This window comes from Myotis lucifugus, unplaced genomic scaffold (genome assembly GCF_000147115.1).
Source record: "Myotis lucifugus unplaced genomic scaffold, Myoluc2.0 scaffold_3133, whole genome shotgun sequence".
NCBI classification, from domain to species: domain Eukaryota; kingdom Metazoa; phylum Chordata; class Mammalia; order Chiroptera; family Vespertilionidae; genus Myotis; species Myotis lucifugus.
The window spans coordinates 1-17,197 of NW_005874181.1; the positions used below are offsets into that span (position 1 = coordinate 1).

Consider the following 17,197-nt stretch of genomic DNA (forward strand, 5'->3'; position numbering starts at 1 on the left):
GAGAAGGTGCCAAAGTTCACCCAACAAAGCTGGGCACCTGCGCAGGCCTTCACCTGCCAACAGGTCCCAAGGAGGACCAACCTAGACTAAGAACTCCGTAGCCCAACTTTTCCTGGGAGGCAGAGCGGGGCCCAGTATTGAATCCTCCAGCAGGTGGTATATTTGGCATGTGCCCAGGGGAACAGGGGCCCACAGAGGAAGCGTGATACTGAGGGTACAAACAGGAGGAAATGGGGCTCAGTACCCGACCAGGGGCAAGCTTCTGAGGATGCCCTTCCTTGTTCCCGAGACTGAAAGCTTTGGCCTGAGGAAGGGCGCACGCCCTTCAAGGTCTTCTTGCAGGCATGTCCTGACACCACCAGCCTTTCCACCTGCCCAAGGACTCCGGTCCCCCAGGGTGGAGGGAAGCTAGAAGCAACAGCAGGTGGGTGTTGGTCACCAGAAAAATCTGTGAGGGAAGTTGCCCCTGCTCAGGGCAGCCCCGCCCCCTTCCCCCCTGGTCTGGATAACCTTCCAGGGGAAGTCTCTGAGGCCCACACCAAGCCAGAGAGGCACGATTAGCACCCAGATCTCCACCTCCTTCCTCCGCGGCTCCTAGGGAGCCCTCATGGGGGTGCTGGTGCGCCCAGGCCTCAGGAGAGGGAATCCTAAGGCCTAGGGAACAGGGACGGACGGGACAGCTGACACAAGTGGCGTCAGCATCTGCCTCCAAGGAAAGGGGTGGGGAAGGGGACGCTCGGGGCTCCAGTACAGACCAGACCTCACCCTCACCCAGGGAGACTCCGGAACCTAAAGCCCCTGGGGACAGGGACAGAGCCCGAGCCTCAGCACTGCCAGTGTGGACACCATCCTAGAAGAACGGATCAGCTGCCTGTAAGCCTAGGGCTCAGCTGTACGGAAGCAGGCGGAGCAGGTGCTGTGGAGACAGGGATGCCGTGCTGAGTGGTCCAGGTCCTGGGGGATGGGGGCTCTGGGCCGTGGGGGAGGGTGGTGGGTGAGGACACCCTGCCTGCAGCAGGGGCGCTGTGAAGGTCAGTGGGACCTTGGTGGCCACCTCTGAGGTGGGGAGGCTCTGCTACCCTGAGATGGGACCCCCACCCTAGGTCACACCCCCCCCCAGAAGGAATTCTGATCCCCAGTGCAACTCCACTGCAACTCAGTTTCCTAGCTGCTGAGGGCAGGACAGAACTCACTGCCAGTCAGCCCTGGCATGGCCTTGGAGGGGCCTGGACAGAAAAAAACAGAGGAATCGTGTGTTGGGGGAGGCAGGGAAATGGCCTTTTGAGAAGCTTAAGGGCCCAGCTATACTGGGAACCCACACCCCAATCCTCCACCAGCCTGGCAATGCAGCTGGGCTCAGAGCCATGCCCAGTGGGGATGAGAGATAACACGGCCTCAGAGGCAGGAGAGAGGACTGGGGGGACAGACTCACTCCCCCCAGAGGGGGGGCGGGGGAAAGAGATCCTGGGAGCGAGCAAGAGGTGAGTTGGGACAAGACTCAGAGGGCTGTGGTGAGACAGAACTAGACACAAGTGAGGACAGAGACCTACAGCCATCATCCGGGTACTCCTGGCTGCTCAGACTGAAACCTTAGCACCTGCACACGGAAACCCAGCCCCCCGGAAGCCAAGCTGTCCCAGCTGAGGATTTATTGGCATAAATGTAACCATATAAAAACATAAGTTATGAAAAACAGTCACAATGTGCCCTCCCCCCAACCCTCCCATCCCGGGCCCAGGCCCCTGTCACTCCCTTCTGAGAAAAGGAGAGGAAGGGGGATCCTGAAACCGCCTAAGAAATGCCACAGCCGCTGGGCCTGTGCAGGGCCGGCCGGGCTGGGGTGGGAGACACCGGGCGCCGCCTCAGCGCATCCGGTAGTCGGTGGAGCAGGACAGCTCACACAGCTGGCCCTTGAAGTCCAGGTCAATGGTGAAGTCCAGGTCGCGCTGTGGGGAGAGGGAGGACGTGAGGGGACCGGAGACAGGGCAGGCAGAGATGCAGAACCGTCCAGGTCAGGAGGAAGCAGAGGGGAGCACCCTCTCCAGTTTGTAATAACCCCACGTCTCTAGTGACCAGTGTCATCTGGGGCACAGCAAACAGTCCCTGGTCTCGAGTCCCTGCTTTAATGGGCTTGTCCCCCTGACTTCGAAAGTGGGTGCCTTTTGGGCCACTCCCCTCCATCCAGGCTCCCACACCATCCAGCCTTACACACGGGCCTGAAGTTTTGGCGCAGGCCAGGCCCCTCCACTCAGGAATCAGACCCTTCCTCCTCCCATGAAGCTGAGCTGGAGCTCCTGACTCTGCCCCAGCCCTGCCCCCAGCCCCCAGCCTCCCAGCCAATGGCAGCTGCGTCCTGCCAGGGGCACAGGAGGAACAACCGGCCCGGCCCTCCTTTGCTTCCCTCGATCCCCAAGCCTAGGCTGGGAAACCAGCCTTCTCAGCTGGCTCGTCCTCGTCAGCTTGGCACAGTCACCTCCCGCTGTCCAGCTGTCGTTTACCGCTGACCGTGACCCATGTCTAGATCGGCAACATCGGGAGGGCAGGGGTTCAGCCTGATCGTGGCTGGGTCCCCAGGGCCCACTTCCCGTAGGTGCTCAATACAATCCGTGTTCCACAGACAGACCCCCGAGAGCCCCAGACAAGCAGCGGTGCCTCCATAGTCCCCCCCAGGGCCCCCGAGCCTCACGTTGTTCTTGGCGTTCGGCCGCATGCCGATGGTGCCGAAGATCTCCTCGCCCGTCTTCACGGTCAGGTAGTCCTCCATGTAGAACACCGTCTGCTTCCAGTGTGTGTACGGGGACTCGGGGCCTGAGGGCGGAGCCGGGTCAGCCGACTGGCCCCTGCGCCCCCCCTTGGTCTTGCCCTTCCCTCTACCTGGCGCCCCCCCCCCCCCTGGCTGTTTACGGAGCGCTGACTGTGGCCCACCTGCCCGTGCATCCCCCCTTCACCCTCCTCGCCCCTCAGAGGGTCCTGCCTAGGTTCCGCGGGTGGGGAAACTAAGGCAGAGCAGGGGCCCCTTCCCGCGGACTCACTGGTGGAGAAGCCGGTCCTCTTGTGGCAGCGTGTGAACTCGATGTTGAAGTAGGCCACCAGCGCGTGCACGTAGTCGTTCCGCTTCACTTGCAGGCAGAAGGGCGAGGTGAAGGTCAGGTCTTCGACCTTCACGGTGTAGATGTCCACCTCCTGCGGGACAGGCCCGTGAGCCCCAGGCCGCCGCGTCCGGCCCAGGGTCCAAGGCAATCGGGGGAGGGGGTGGGGTGGGCGGGGGTGGGAGTCCCCGTTCCCTCCTCTCCCCATCTGAACCTCAAACCTGAGTTTATTCCTGGATCTACCACTTTACTCGAAGAACTGCCCGTTCACCCCTCCCCATGGCCTACCCCTGCCCCAGCAGCCTCCTCATGGGGCTCCCTGCTTCTATCCCGCCCGCCCCGCCCACATAACTGAGCCGGACACATCCATCAGCCAAGGTGACAGCTGTAAAACTAGCCAATCAGATCGTGCCAAGCCCCTGCTTAAACCCCGGGCAGCTCCTGGACGCGCTCAGAACGAAGCCCTGGTTCTGATGCAGCCTCAGAGGCTGGGCCGGTCAGGCCACCTGCTCGTCTCCTGTCTCCTCTCCTCACTCCCTCCACGTGGTTCTGCCCGACTCACAGAGTGACGTGTGGGACGTGGAGGGAGGGGCTCAACAATGGATCGCAGCCCGTATCCCTGACTTATGATAAACTCGCTCCTAGCCCGGCTTCTGGCATCCGGTGCGCTCAGGTGAGCCCTGCCCGGGGGTCTGAGCTGCCGCCTGTGTTCCCTCTGGAAAGAGTGTCCCTGGGCAGGGCAAGCCCAGCTCAATGGGTTCCATCTTGGAACCACTGGCCTTGGCTGGCTCGGAGCTTTTTAATGAAAGACACAGCTCCGCTGGGCCCCTAGCATTACCCTGGCTGACGGGCGAGGAACCCAAGACCTCAGGCCGGCACGCCGCGCCCTGATGTGTCGCATGTGGGACAGGTGCTGGCCCTTCTTTGGTTCCAACCCTGGGGGACACCTGGCCATGCCCATCCCCTCACCTTGATGAGGCAGGCGTTGGTGACCAGCTGCTTGGGGTCCACCACATCCACCAGGGGCTCCTTGATGGCCACGTCTTTGATGCAAGACATGTCAAAGCCATACACATTCTCCCACCCTGGGAGGAGGCAGGGAGGAGGGGTGAGCACACCGCGGTGCCCAGGTCAGGTGGAGCCCGCCCCAGCCCACGAGCTCCTTGGGCCCAAGCTCACAGTGGATCTTGTAGTCTTTGTACTGCCGGTCCTCGATGGCCGTCACGTACAGCGTGGCTCGGTCTGGGAAGATGAGGCCATCGGGTGCCTGTGTAAGGGAAGGGTGAGGGCGTGAAGGGTGGGGGGGCCTTGGCAACGGTGCTGCCAAACCTCCCCAGTGTGTGCCACCCCCTCTGCCCCACCCTTGGCCGAGCCATCCACACTTCAGGCAGCCGCCTCAGGGTTTCCTGCTCTGCCCACACCCCCAAATCATTCCCCACATGGCCATCAGGTGGCGCCCAGGAGCACCTAAATCAGACCCTGTCCAGAGGTTCTGAGGGATCATCAGAACCCTTCCTGGTTCCTGAGAGGGAAGGCAAAGTCTCATGAGGGTCCACAAGGCCCCTCCACCCCTCACCTCTAACTTCACCTCCTACTGCTCTTCCAGATCCTCATGTCACTAGCTTCCCTGCTGCTCAACACCCACACACACTCCTGCCCCAGGACCTTTGCACTGGCTGAAATCCTGTCCAGTGTTCTCCTCAGAAGCAGATCCTGTGTGGCTACTGCCCATCCTTTGATCAAGTCTCAGTCATCTCCCTTGGGTGTTCCCTCTGCCTGGCACATCTTTGATATGAGAACCTGAGCGGATCACGCCCTCTCCCCCCACCTGTCCTTCCCTATCCCTTTGTCCTGCTATGGTTTTCTTCCCAGCACTGACGCCTCCCTGACACTGTACCATCTCCTTGTCACCATGTAGCTCCCAAAAGTTGTTATACTCGTTTGGCTGTGGGCCTCCCAACATCTGTGCGGGCAATCCCCCATGTTAAGTCCCCTGTGTGCGAAATACCTGGCCTGGCTTTGGCTTCCGGCCTGGCCCCCGACTGATACACGCAACAAACACCCTCAGGACCCAGCCTGCGTTCCCCCTGCCAGGGCCTCACCAGCCACTTGTCTCGGGCATAGAGCACGGTGTTGAGCATCGACTCGTAGAAGAGACAGTAGCCCATCCACTCGCTGATGATGATGTCAACCTTCTCCACCGGCAGCTCCACCTCCTCTACCTTCCCCTTGATGATGGTCACCACTGTAGGGGCAGAGAGGGGCACAGGCCTGAGGAGACCCGTCCGACCGCCTCCCTCTGGGGGCCCAGAGCCTGGGGACCCCACTGGGGCAGCCCTTGACTTCTAAGGAAGGGCTGGGGGCTACATTTGGGCATCTTCAAAGAACTCTGCCAGCTGAAGCCACGCCCTGTTCACTCAGTCTCAAGTTCACTCACTCTAGATATTTCCTGAGGCAGAAGCAGAAATCTTACATGGATTAGGTAGTAGGTGATGTTAAGGTTTTGCCAGTAACGGCACGATCATCTATTAGAAACACACACAGCAGGATCTAAATGACATCACAGTTGGAATTTGCTTCCAATGGACATATTTAAAGCTGAGTGTTGGGTACTTGAGGTGGGGGGGTGTCACTATACTAGTCTTACTAAGAAAGAAAGAAAAATCCCTTCAGTTACTAAATGCTAGGAGCCTTCACATCCAGAAAACCCACCCCCTTTCCCCAATCTCTGCCCCTCAGACCTCGCAGGTGGGAACTCAAAGGCCATCCGGCAACATCTAGCAACGTACATGTTTGACCCATCGACCTCATAGATGTACCAGTTCATTTGTGGAATGACCTTATATGCAGGAGAGGAAACTCTCAGAAGCAGCTAAATGCCCATCACCAGGAGCCTGGTTAAGAAGGCCCGGGTTGCCGAAACCGGTTTGGCTCAGTGGGTAGAGCGTCGGCCTGCGGACTGGAGGGGCCCAGGTTCGATTCCGGTCAGGGGCATGTACCTGGGTTGCGGGCACATCCCCAGTGGGAGGTGTGCAGGAGGCAGCTGATGGATGTTTCTCTCTCATTGATGTTTCTAACTCTCTATCCCTCTCCCTTCCTCTCTGTAAAAAATCAAAAAAAAAAAAAAAAAGAAGGCCCGGGTATGTGATTATCAAAAGGACAGATCCTCTCAACGTCCTGCAACATGTTAAACGACATGATGACCGAAGAGAAAAAGTAAAGGGGCCGGGCTGGTGTGGCTCAGTGGTGAGTGCCAACCTATGAACCAGAAGGTCACGGTTTGATTGCCGGTCAGGGCACATGCCCGGGTTGCAGGCTTGATACCCAGTGGGGGACGTACAGGAGGCAGCCGATCAAGGATTCTCTCTCATCATGGATGTTTCTATCTCTCCCTCTCCCTTCCTCTCTGAAATCAATAAAAAGGTGTTTTATTTTTAAATAAGAAAAAGCCAAGGGAAAGACTTGTGTGAAATGCCATTTGTGTAAAAATAATGCACGTAAATGTAAAAACATTTACACGCACATGTGCTGGTAGGTACAGAAGTCTGGGAGTGTTGGCTGAGCTCCGAGAAGGGCGGCCGAGTGCCTTCTCACCTGGGCCCACATGACCCTACTCGCTGAAATATCTAAAGACTGCTTCTTGCCTAAGGTTTTAGAGCGAGGCACTGAGTCTGGGACTTTAACACTTAAATTCTAAGACAGTAGAACCTGCTTTTCAGGTTACAGGCTCTGGGAAGGCTGATTTCTCAGGCTGGCAGCTCAGAGCCCACGGGAGAGGACAAGCTGAATTTGTGTTTAGCGGCCCCCACCCTCCCGCCAAGGGCCCAGGGAAGCTGGGCTCGCCCCTTCCACCCCCACAAACCCATTCTCTTCCTGGGCTCACCATGGTCTAACTTGTTGGCTTTGACGATCTTCACCGCATAATCAGAGATACTGGAACACTCGATCTGGGGTCCAGGAAGAAGCGAGGGTGAGACCCCCCCCCCCCAGTCCCATCCTCACCTCCCACCCCCTCTATCCAATCCCTGAGCCCCAAGGCGTCCCTTTCCGTCCCAGGGCCCAAGCCCACCCCGCTGTCCAGGACACTCACCCCGATGACCTTGCGGGCCCCGGCCTTGGCAGCAAACATACAGAGGATCCCCGTGCCGGAGCCCACGTCCAGCACCACCTTGTCCTTGAAGAGGTGCCGGTTGTGAAACATGGAGTTGCGGTAGGTGAGGGTGCGCACCTCGTCTTTCAGCATCTCCTGGGGAGATGGGTTACGAAGGTACCATGAGGGGCCTACATTCACAGCTGGAAACAGGGGTGTCCTGGCCTCTGACACGCTGCCAGTTTGGAGTGCTAGAGCTCAGCCTTCCCACTTGCTTAGTCCCTTTGGAACAAGTTATTTCCTTTCCACGTGCCTCAGTTTCCCTATGTGTAACATCAGACTGGATAGACTAAACTCCCATCGTAGATTAGCCAGATTCTACCACTGCCTCCTAAGCCTCAACTACATTTGCTTTTAAAAAGTCCTCAGTAGCCCGGTCAGCGTGAACCAGGAGGTCATGGTTTGATTCCCGGTCAGGGCACATGCCTGGGATGTGGGCTTGATCCCCAGTAGGAGGTGTGCAGGAGGCAGCTGATCAATGACTCTCTCTCATCATTGATGTTTATATCTCTTTCTCCCTCTCCCTTCCTCGCTGAAATCAATAATCCACTGACCTGTACACTCAGAAAATAAAAAGACCAAAAGAAAAATCCTCAGGATCCATCCCAACTACTGGGACCTCAGCCTCCAGGGAACCAGAGTAGAGAAGCCATCTGCACACCAGACCTGAGCAGCTGGGGGACAATCCCACCGCTGGTCACTAGAGGGCGGCAGAAACCAGCCGGCCCTGACCTCCAGCTGCATCTCAGCCAAGCATGTGGGCTCCCACCCCTGCCTCCCAGGAGGGATCCTGAAGAGCACCTGGCTAACCTTGGTCTCCAAGGCAACCGCTGGCAGAGCAGACCCCAGGGTGAGCTTGGGGCATGCGCAGAGGGGCAGCCTGCTGACAGGGAAGGCAGGGTGCATGGTGGGAAATTCAGTTCCAGCCCTCCCATAAATTAACCTCTCCAGATTCAGCTGTGCACACTCACCTCATGGATACCAAAGTGAGCATAGGAGTCGAAGTAGTAATCTTTGGACGTCATGTCCTCAGCGTTGGGCTTCTCGCTGCATTCTGCTTGGCCACAGGAGACCTGGGAGAGGGAGGATAGGACCATGGGTCAAATCTGGGGCTCCCCAAAGCATCTTAGGCCTCCAAGTCCCTATTTCTCCCTGGAATAACCCCCCCAAATCATACCATGGCAACCCTACAGCTCCCATCTGCCACCTTGCCTCCCCAGAACCCACAAGCTCCATATTCCTATTGCAGGATACCCCGCCCCCAGGGAACACCCCGATATCTCAGCCATGCCTACCATCTCTCCAGTCTCTCTGCCCCCGTCTCTAGCTCAGCCCACAGCTGGGAGGGGAGGGGAAGGCAGGACTGGAGCAGACATAGGGGAGGGCAAAGGGGAGCTGGAAATAGAGTTAAGGAAGCAGCCACACTATTGGGGAAGGCAAGGTGGGGGCCACAAACCTCGAGGGAGTGTGTACTAAGTGTTCGGGGGCAAGGGGTAAGCCGGTTTGAAGCAAGAGGGCTCATGGTTAGACCACGAGACAGGGCCTGAAGTGTGGCAAGATATCTTAATATGGGGAAGGGTCTCACAAAAGGATATTTACTTCTTCAAGAGGCGGCTGGAGGCTCATCCCATTAGCCAAGGTGGCTACAAAATTCTAGGAGAGAGTACAGGGAGAAAGGATTAGCTACTGGGAGTGGCTAGGGGCAGGCCAGGCCAGGGGACCCTGGCTGTTAGAAGAGGGGAGTGTTTTCCTGCAATTTTCCTTTTCCTTGGTGGGGAGTGGTGGCAGAGAGAGTAGGTAATGAGGCAGGGTTGTTTCAAAAAGGGGTGGGACAAGTGGGGGGAGGAGAGAGGGATTCTGTCTCAGCTGTGGCTGGAGAGATGGCGGACGGATCCCAAGCTGCCCCTCTCTGGCCAGGCATCTGACCATGAACACCTCCCCCCACCCGGCCCGGAGAAACTGGCACCCACTGGGCACATAGGCACTGCCAGCTGTCACTCCCCTCCATCATCTAATCCCCCCAGATTAGGTGACATTTCCTGACCCTGACACACACACAGACACACACACACACACACACACACCCATAGCGGGGAGGTGGCTGGCAGAGTGTGCCCTCTAGGCACCTGCCACTTCTGGAAACCAGTCTCTCATGAGAGGATTCCAGGATGGAGATGTGGCACACAGACACTCCCACCAGAGCTGGCCCCCGGCCCCCTAGCTACTCCCTGGGCTCAAGAAGCCCCACATAAAACCAGCTGGAGCCAATCTCCTGGCTTATTTCCCCCTCCACCTAGGAAGGCAGATTCCCCGGGAAGAGGCCGGACTCTGGACCCCCAGCCCTCCTCCCCCCATCCAGACACACATCGCAGGCCTGCAAGCCCCCAAGTGTTTGGTCAATTCCGAGGCAACCTCCCGGGGAGGTATTTCCTCCACCCCCGGGGCCCTGGTCCAGGGCGGCCACGGGGGGATGGGAGTCATTGGAGTGACCCTGGGGAGCTGCCCTCCCACTCCAGAGAGCGCCACAAGGGAAGGGGTGAAAACCCGGCGGCCCCATCAGATGACAGCTGGGACCGGGCGCCGGAAGCGTGACCCACAGGGCTCCGGGCCCCACCCCCATTCCCGCAAGCCGGCGAGGATGCCCACAAAGGGCGGCTGGGAGGGGATTCCCCGCTGGGCCCGTTTCTCCATCTCACTCATGTCTCAGCCCGACAGGCCCCGGGCGGCCTGAAACCCCGCGCCGGCACCAGCCCCACATGGCTGCACGGGAACCCACATTTTGGGAAACCATTTCAGGCATCCAGGCTCCGGACCCTCGCCCAGGGGTTCTGGAAGGGGGCGTCCATCCCCCTCCTTCACGAGCGCCGAGGGGAGAGGAATGGGGGTGAGAGCTCGCAGCTTCCATCACGGCCCCTTCCCGGCAGACCCCTCCCCTCGCGCGGCCGGGCTCCGACGGGGCGGTGGGCTTCCAGACACGCCCCATGAAAAAGAGGTCCCTCCCACACACCCAGAAACGGCCACAAGGGGGTGCCGGGCGCCTTATCCGGACCGATCTCCTTCAGCTGGAGGCCCCCCCACCACCACCGAGAGAGGTCACAGGGGCATCCCCCATCCCCCCGCTCCCGAAGCCCCGGGAGGAGAATCCAGGCACAGGAAACGGGGGGCGGGGGAGGGGGAGCAGGGAAAAGCAGGTCTTTGTCTTCCTCCAATCCGAACCCAAAAGTGCACAAAACCTGGACCGAGGCCTAAGTGAATGGCCGGTCCTGGGAGGGGGATGTGGAGGGACCCGATACACCGCCCCTTCCTTCCAAGAGACTGAAGGCCCCCGAGTAAGTCCCACTCGGAAATGTACGCCGCGATCCTCGTGGAGGGCCGGGGGCCTCCGAAGGGTGAGAGCCTCCCCCCGCCCCCCCCCGGGGCGCCCCTCCCCCGGGCGGGGGCGGGGCCTTTGTCCCGCACGTGGAGCCCGCCGGGCCACCGGGCGCGGCACACCCCCTCCCCACCCACCGCGCCGCGGCCACGTGGGGGCCAGGCCGGAAGCGCCCCCAGCCCTCCTCCACGTGGGAGGGGGCCCGAGACCAGCGTCTGGGCGGGATACCGCAGGCCCCCCGAAAGCTAGGGAACCCGCACCGAAACGGTGGCCCCGATCCGGAGCATGCGGACTCCCCTCCGGACGGCTGGAGGCCTTTCCTCAAATCCGCCGACTCACAGCCCCTTCCCCGTGCCATAAAACACCGACCCCCGAACCGACCCCCGCCCCCGGCGGCGTTCCAGACGCTCACCTCCATGATGCAGTTCGCGGTCTCGGCTGCCGCCATATTCACCCGCTCCTACTCCTCGATCCGCCGAGACCCCCCCCCTTCTCCGCACTCTCCCGAGACCGCCTTATAGCGGAGAGTCTGGGCCCGCCCACCGCGACCCCGCCAGGAGATCTCATTGGCGATGGAGGCGGTCCGTCTGGGAATGCCGCTTACCAATTGGACAGAGAAGATGCCCATCAAAGTTCAGGGACGCGCCCAGTCTGGCGTGAAAAGCCCCGCCCACGTAAGTCGACCGGGATGGCAAAGACTTCTCGTCTATCACAGGAAGCACGACTGATGATTGGGCGAAGCCAGCCGGGAGTTCCCGCCCCTTCCCCCAGCACCGCCTCAAAGCTTCCCGGCGGGCCCCGCGCTAGCGGACATTTTGAAATAGATCTGTCCATCACCTAAAGGACCCGCCTCTTATCAGCTGCTACTGGTTTATCGAAAACGTGAGGTCACGAGGCCTTTGGCGAGCCCCGCCCAGCGGCCGGTCTCAAGCACAAGGCGATTGGCCCACGAGGAGAGAGGGCTTTATCCTCCAGCGATTGACTCAAAAGAACTGTCACTCACCGTCTATTCATGGGTTCTCCCAGCCCCAAGGGAGTCTGAGAGAAACAAGGAAGAATTTGCCCATTTACGTGAGGGGGCGGGGGAAACTGGAGCCATTAGAGACCCAAAGAGAGGGAGGGCTGGTCCAGGGTCTCGAACCCAGTCTGGAAGGACTCGGGCGTCAATGCATGTAGTCTCCAGCCCCTCTACTTAACCGTTCCAAGTTTTCTAAACCCAGCAACTTCACTCAAACCATTTGGCCTTTGCCAGTTCCCTCCCCCCTGCAAGGAGCACCCACCTCCCTTTGTCAACCAACTCCTATCCGTCAATCAGGGCACAGATCAGACGGCGCCTCCTCCAGGGAGCTTTCCAGGATCTGCAGAAAAAATCACTTGTTGAATGAAGATGAATGCAACTTGTAGAAGCATCACCCTGGAAAGTTCCTTCATGACCCTCTCTAGTTGATACCTTTACCCACCCAACCACTGAAGCAATCACTTTCTATAGTGTAGCTTTTCTTTGCTAAAGTTTCCTATAAATGGAATTATACGGGACGTGATATCTTGTGTCTGTCTTCATTCACTCAGCCTAATGCTTTTGAGATTCACCCATGTTGTTGCACATAAAGTTGTGCAATCCTTTTTATTGCTCAGGAGTATTGCATTGTATTGGTGTATGGTTAGGACAAGGGTCTTCAGGCCTGGGAAGTTCTAGATGTTATTACTGTTATTCTTGCTAAGTGTTAAAATGTAGCCTAGCCTTTCTCAGCTGCAGCTGCAAACAGGATTACTAAACAAGAACTGGACTGGTAAGTGTAGCCAACTGCACAGAAGAAATCAACATGTAATTGACCAAATAGTTATGAGCCACATGGCTAAGCCCCCTTGGGGAGGCAGAGTTTTGGATATGCATCCTGTTTCCTTTACTTGCTGTAAGTAAATAAAACTACCTTGCAACAACTGTTTCATGTTTTGGTAGAATACCCCAAGCTGCGGACCCCCTTGAGTTTGGTAACAGTATCATAGTTTATTTACTTTCCTGTTGACAGACATCTGAGTAATGTCCTGATTGGGCTGTTGTGAATAAAGGGGGCTATGAGCATTCGTGTACAAGTCTTCCTGTGAAGAGACACTTTGTCCTTTCTCTGGGGTCAACCTGGGAGCAGATGACCGAGTTGCATGCAGGGTGTATGCTCTATGCTTCACTTTATAAGAAACTGCCAAAAAGTCTTCCAGGGTGTCCTACCATTTTGCATTCCCATCAGGGATGCATGAAGAGTTCCAGCTGCTCCAGGTCCTGGCCAGCACCTGATAGGATCCGTCTTTCGTTTTCACCAGGCTGGTGGGTACGCAGCGGTATCTCGTCCCGGCTGTCACTTGTATTGCTCTGACCACTGCTGCTGAGCGTCTGTTCATGTGCTCATTGACCATTCGTATATCTTCTTTTTTAAAAAAATAGATTTTTATCGATTTCAGAGAGGAAGGAAGAGATAGAGAGAGAGAGAGAGAGAGAGAGAGAGAGAGAGAGAGAGAAACATCAATGATAAGAGAGAATCATTGATTGGCTGCCTCCTGCACACCCCCTATTGGGGATCGAGCCCACAACCCAGGCATGTACCCTTGGCCAGAATCGAACCCGGGGCCCTTCAGTCTGCAGGCCGACGCTCTATCCACTGAGCCAAACCGGTTTCGGCCGTATATCTTCTTTTATCAAGTGTCTGTTCACATCCATTTTTTAAAAGTGTGCACTCATTTAAAAAATACATCTTTTTAAAATTTTTCATTGATTTCAGAGAGATAGGGAGAGGGAGAAACATCAATGATGAGAAAGAATCATTGATGGGCTGCCTCCCACACACCCCGCACTGGGGATCAAGCCCTCAACCTGGGCATGTGCCCTTGACCGGAATCAAACTCAGGACCCTTCGCTCCGCAGATTGACGCTCTATCCACTGAGCAGACATGGCTAGAGCTTGTTATCTTTTTAAAAATATTTTAAAAATTGATTTCATAGAGGAAGTGAGAGGAAGAGACAGAAACATCAGTGATGAGAATCGCCGATCTGCCCCCTGCCTCCTGCATGCCCCATGGGGGATCAAGCCCGCAACCTGGATATGTGCCCGGACCAAGAATCGAACCTCAACCTCCTGGTTCATAGGTTGACGCTCAACCCTGAGCCATGCTGGCCGGGCAGAGATTTTAAATTTTGATTAAGTCCAAATAATGAAATAATCGGAGCCCACATTTTGATCCTACACTGTATGCTATATGGGTCTTAAGTCAATTTTTGTCTTTCTGTTTTCAATCTTCACCCAAGGATATGTTTCCATTGATTTTAGAGAGAGAAACATTGACTAGTTGCCTCCCTGCCCGACCAGGAATTGAGCCCAAAACCTAGGTATGTGCCCTGACTGGGAATCGAACCCACAACCCTTTGGTGCACGGGATGATACTCCAACCAACAGAGCCACCCAGCCAAGGCCTAAATCAGTTTTGTGTTTTTTTCCTAATTTCCAAGTACTGTATTTTTTTTTAAAATATATTTTATTGATTTTTACAGAGAGGAAGGGAGAGGGATAGAGAGTTAGAAACATCGGTCAGCTGCTTTCTGCACACCTCCTACTGGGGATGTGCCCGCAACCAAGGTACATGCCCTTGACCGGAATCGAACCTGGGACCCTTGAGTCCGCAGGCCGACGCTCTATCCGCTGAGCCAAACTGGTCAGGGCCAAGTACTGTATTTTGACCTGATCAATTATTTCTGCTCTGTGCTGCTACCAAGAACAAAGTACTATAACAAGCGATACAACACTAGGGAATAGCCTAACGTCATTGAAAAAAGGGTGGTACAGGCGTTCAGGGGCAAAAATCTCAGGCTGGAGTCAGAAATGGGCAAGTTGTCAGCATCAAATTCTGCATTTTCCAAGGAGGCAGCCACTCGTCGCCTGGGCCAGGTGCGTAATGGACTGTGGCAAGTCTGAACTGAGATGTACTGAGTGTGAAACACACCGGCCCTGGCCGAGTAGCTCAGTGGTTGGGCATCGTCCATGTTCTGAAGGTTGCTGGTTCGATTTCTGGTCAGGGCACATACCTGGGTTGTGGGTTTGATCCTGGACCAAGGAGTGTATTTAAGGCAACTGATCAATGTTTCTATCTCATATGGATGTTTTTATCTCTCTCTCTCCCTTCCTCACTCTAAGCATGTCCTAGGGTGAGGATTAAAAAATAATAATAGCCGGGCCAGGGTGGCCCAGGGGTTGAGTGTCGACCTATGAACCAGGAGGTCACAGTTTGATTCCTGGTCAGGGCACATGCCCAGTGTGGGGCTTGCAGGAGGCAGCCAATCAATGATTCTCTCTCATCATTGATGTTTCTATCTCTCCCTTCCTCTCTGAAATCAATTCAAAAATATTTAAAATAGCCCTCACCGGTTTGGCTCGGTGGCTGGAGCGTCGGCCTGTGGACTGGGGAGTCCCGGGTTCGATTCCGGTCAAGGACATGTGCCTTGGTTGCGGGCGCATCCCCAGTGGGGGGTGTGCAGGAGGCAGCTGATGGATGTTTCTCTCTCATGGATGTTTCTGGCTCTCTGTCCCTCTCCCTTCCTCTCAGTGGAAAATCAATAAAATATATTTAAAATAATAATAAAAAAAACACAGACAATTCAGAGGACTTAATATAAAAAAAAGAATCACTCTAGCTGGTTTGGCTCAGTGGATAGAGCATGGCCTGCAGACTGAAGGGTCCCTGGTTCGATTCCGGTCAAGGGCACATACCTGGGTTGTGGGCTCGGTCCCCAGTGGGAGGTGTGCAGGAGGCAGCCAATCCATGATTCTCTCTCATCATTGATGTTTGTCTCTCTCCCTCTCCCTTCCTCTCTGAAATCAATAAAAAAATATTTTTTTTTAAAAAAAGAATCTGTAACATCTCACTAATATTTTTATATTGACTACTATGTTGAAATGATTCTGTATTTTGGATAAACAGGGTTAATAAAAATTGTTAAAATTAATAGACCGCCTGGTCAGTGTGGTTTGTGGTTGAACATCGGCCCATGCACCAAACTGTCATCAGTTGGATCCCAGTCAGGGCCCATGCCCGGGGGCTCGGGGTGTGCTCTCCATCACCCGGAAGGCTCACTTAGTTCTGTCAGCCAGCGCTGCACTGCGTCACAGCCTGGGAATGGGTGCGACCATGGGGGTGGGTGTGGTTAGAGGTGGGGTGAGGAGAAGCACAGAGACATCTAGTGCCCGACTTAGCATGCAGGCCTCCAGGGGCTGGGAGGATAGAAACTTCACCCCTCAGCAAACGGGAACTTGGCCATTCGTTCAATGAAGAATTTAGGCAACACATCAAAGACCCCAGGATTAGCTCCTGTGGCCTGGTACCCCACAGAAACCACGGAGGCTTGATGTCACGTGGCAGTGGTTGCAGATACGCTGTGATGGGCAGAACTCCAAGAGGGCCCCCAAGATCTCTGCCCCCCATGTTATATACCGGGGACCAGGTTGGGTTATAGGACCAAGGAGATGAATGCCTCTCCTGAATAGATTATCTTATACGACAAAGGTGAATTGATCTTGCAGATGTCATTAAGGCCCTAAACCAGTTAACTTTAAATTAATCAAAAGGGACATCTTCCAGGGTGGACTTGACTTAATCAGATGGGAGTCCTTTATTGTTTTTTTTTAAACATATTTTTATTGATTTCAGAGAGGAAGGGAGAGGACAGATAGAAACATCCATGATGAGAGAGAATCATTGATCAGCTGCCTCCTGCACACCCCCTAGTGGGGACTGAGCCTGCAACCTGGGCATGTGCCCTTGACCAGAATCGAACCCAGGACCCTTTGGTCCACAGGCCGACACTCTATCTACTGAGCCAAACCGGCTAGGGCAGTGTGCTTTGTTTAGACAACTTACTTAATACCTGCTGGTAATTCACTCACATTGGCCTCCCAGCCAAGAGCACAGTAGTTCACGCCTGAACGCAGTCTCTAACCTCGGCACCCTCTCCCTCCTGCTCTGAGGGAACCTGGACAGCAACTCTGTGCTATGCTCTGGGCGGGGGAGGGAGGGTCCCTTTTATTTATTTTAATGTTTTTATTGATTTCAGAGAGGAAGGGAGAGGGAGAGAGAGATAGAAACATCAATGATGAGAGAGAATCATTGATCGGCTGCCTCCCGCATGCCCCACACTGGGGATTGAGCCTGCAACCCAGGCATATGCCCTTGACCAGAATGGAACCTGGGACCCTTTAGTCCGCAGGCCGACGCTCTTCCCACTGAGCCAAACTGGCTAGGGCGGGAGGGTTCCTTTTAAACAGCAAAATCACCACAAGAAAACACAGAAATGCAAAAAGTCATGGGCCACTAAACAGATGGCGGGCACACACGTCGACGGTCTGAAAGCTGAACCAGGTGGCAGAGGGTCGCGTGTTCAGTGTTAGCCGAGGAGGTGCGCAGCGGGTGAGTCCCGTCCTTGGCAGCTCTGCCCACACTCGTGCCCACCACCGTGAGTATTAATTTGGGGATTACACATAAATGTTAGTGCCTATGTCCGTGGTCGGCAAACCACGGTTCACGAGCCACATGCTGCTCTTGGCCCCT

At 55.9% G+C, this 17,197-nt stretch overlaps 1 protein-coding gene across 3 annotated transcripts; it reads right to left on the reverse strand.

The window, feature by feature from the left end:
* Positions 1-1,632: 1,632 nt before the first annotated feature.
* PRMT1 (protein arginine methyltransferase 1) lies at positions 1,633-11,134 on the reverse strand. 3 transcript variants are annotated; one of them, XM_006108683.3, is made up of 11 exons: positions 11,022-11,134; positions 8,839-8,892; positions 8,211-8,312; positions 7,180-7,335; positions 6,973-7,036; positions 5,192-5,334; positions 4,269-4,356; positions 4,059-4,174; positions 3,033-3,183; positions 2,687-2,808; positions 1,633-1,946 (listed from the first exon to the last, which is right to left on the reverse strand). In XM_006108683.3, exons 1-11 carry the CDS (start codon positions 11,055-11,057, stop codon positions 1,863-1,865), a joined length of 1,116 nt encoding a protein of 371 aa, XP_006108745.1. In that variant the 5' UTR covers positions 11,058-11,134; the 3' UTR covers positions 1,633-1,862. The 3 variants fall into 3 exon arrangements, with proteins under 3 accessions (XP_006108745.1, XP_006108746.1, XP_014306158.1); XM_006108684.3 differs by lacking the exon at positions 8,839-8,892; XM_014450672.2 differs by lacking the exons at positions 8,839-8,892; positions 11,022-11,134 and adding an exon at positions 8,535-8,621.
* Between the last annotated feature and the right edge of the window lie 6,063 nt (positions 11,135-17,197).

Excerpts from the sequence above, each read along its gene's own strand:
- PRMT1 (XM_006108683.3), bottom strand. The coding sequence starts at position 11,057 with ATGGCGGCAGCCGAGACCGCGAACTGCATCATGGAG. Across the intron at positions 7,037-7,179 it reads GGGCCCGCAAGGTCATCGGG|ATCGAGTGTTCCAGTATCTC; the intron begins GTGAGTGTCCTG and ends CCTGGACCCCAG. Across the intron at positions 3,184-4,058 it reads CCAACGCCTGCCTCATCAAG|GAGGTGGACATCTACACCGT; the intron begins GTGAGGGGATGG and ends CCTGTCCCGCAG.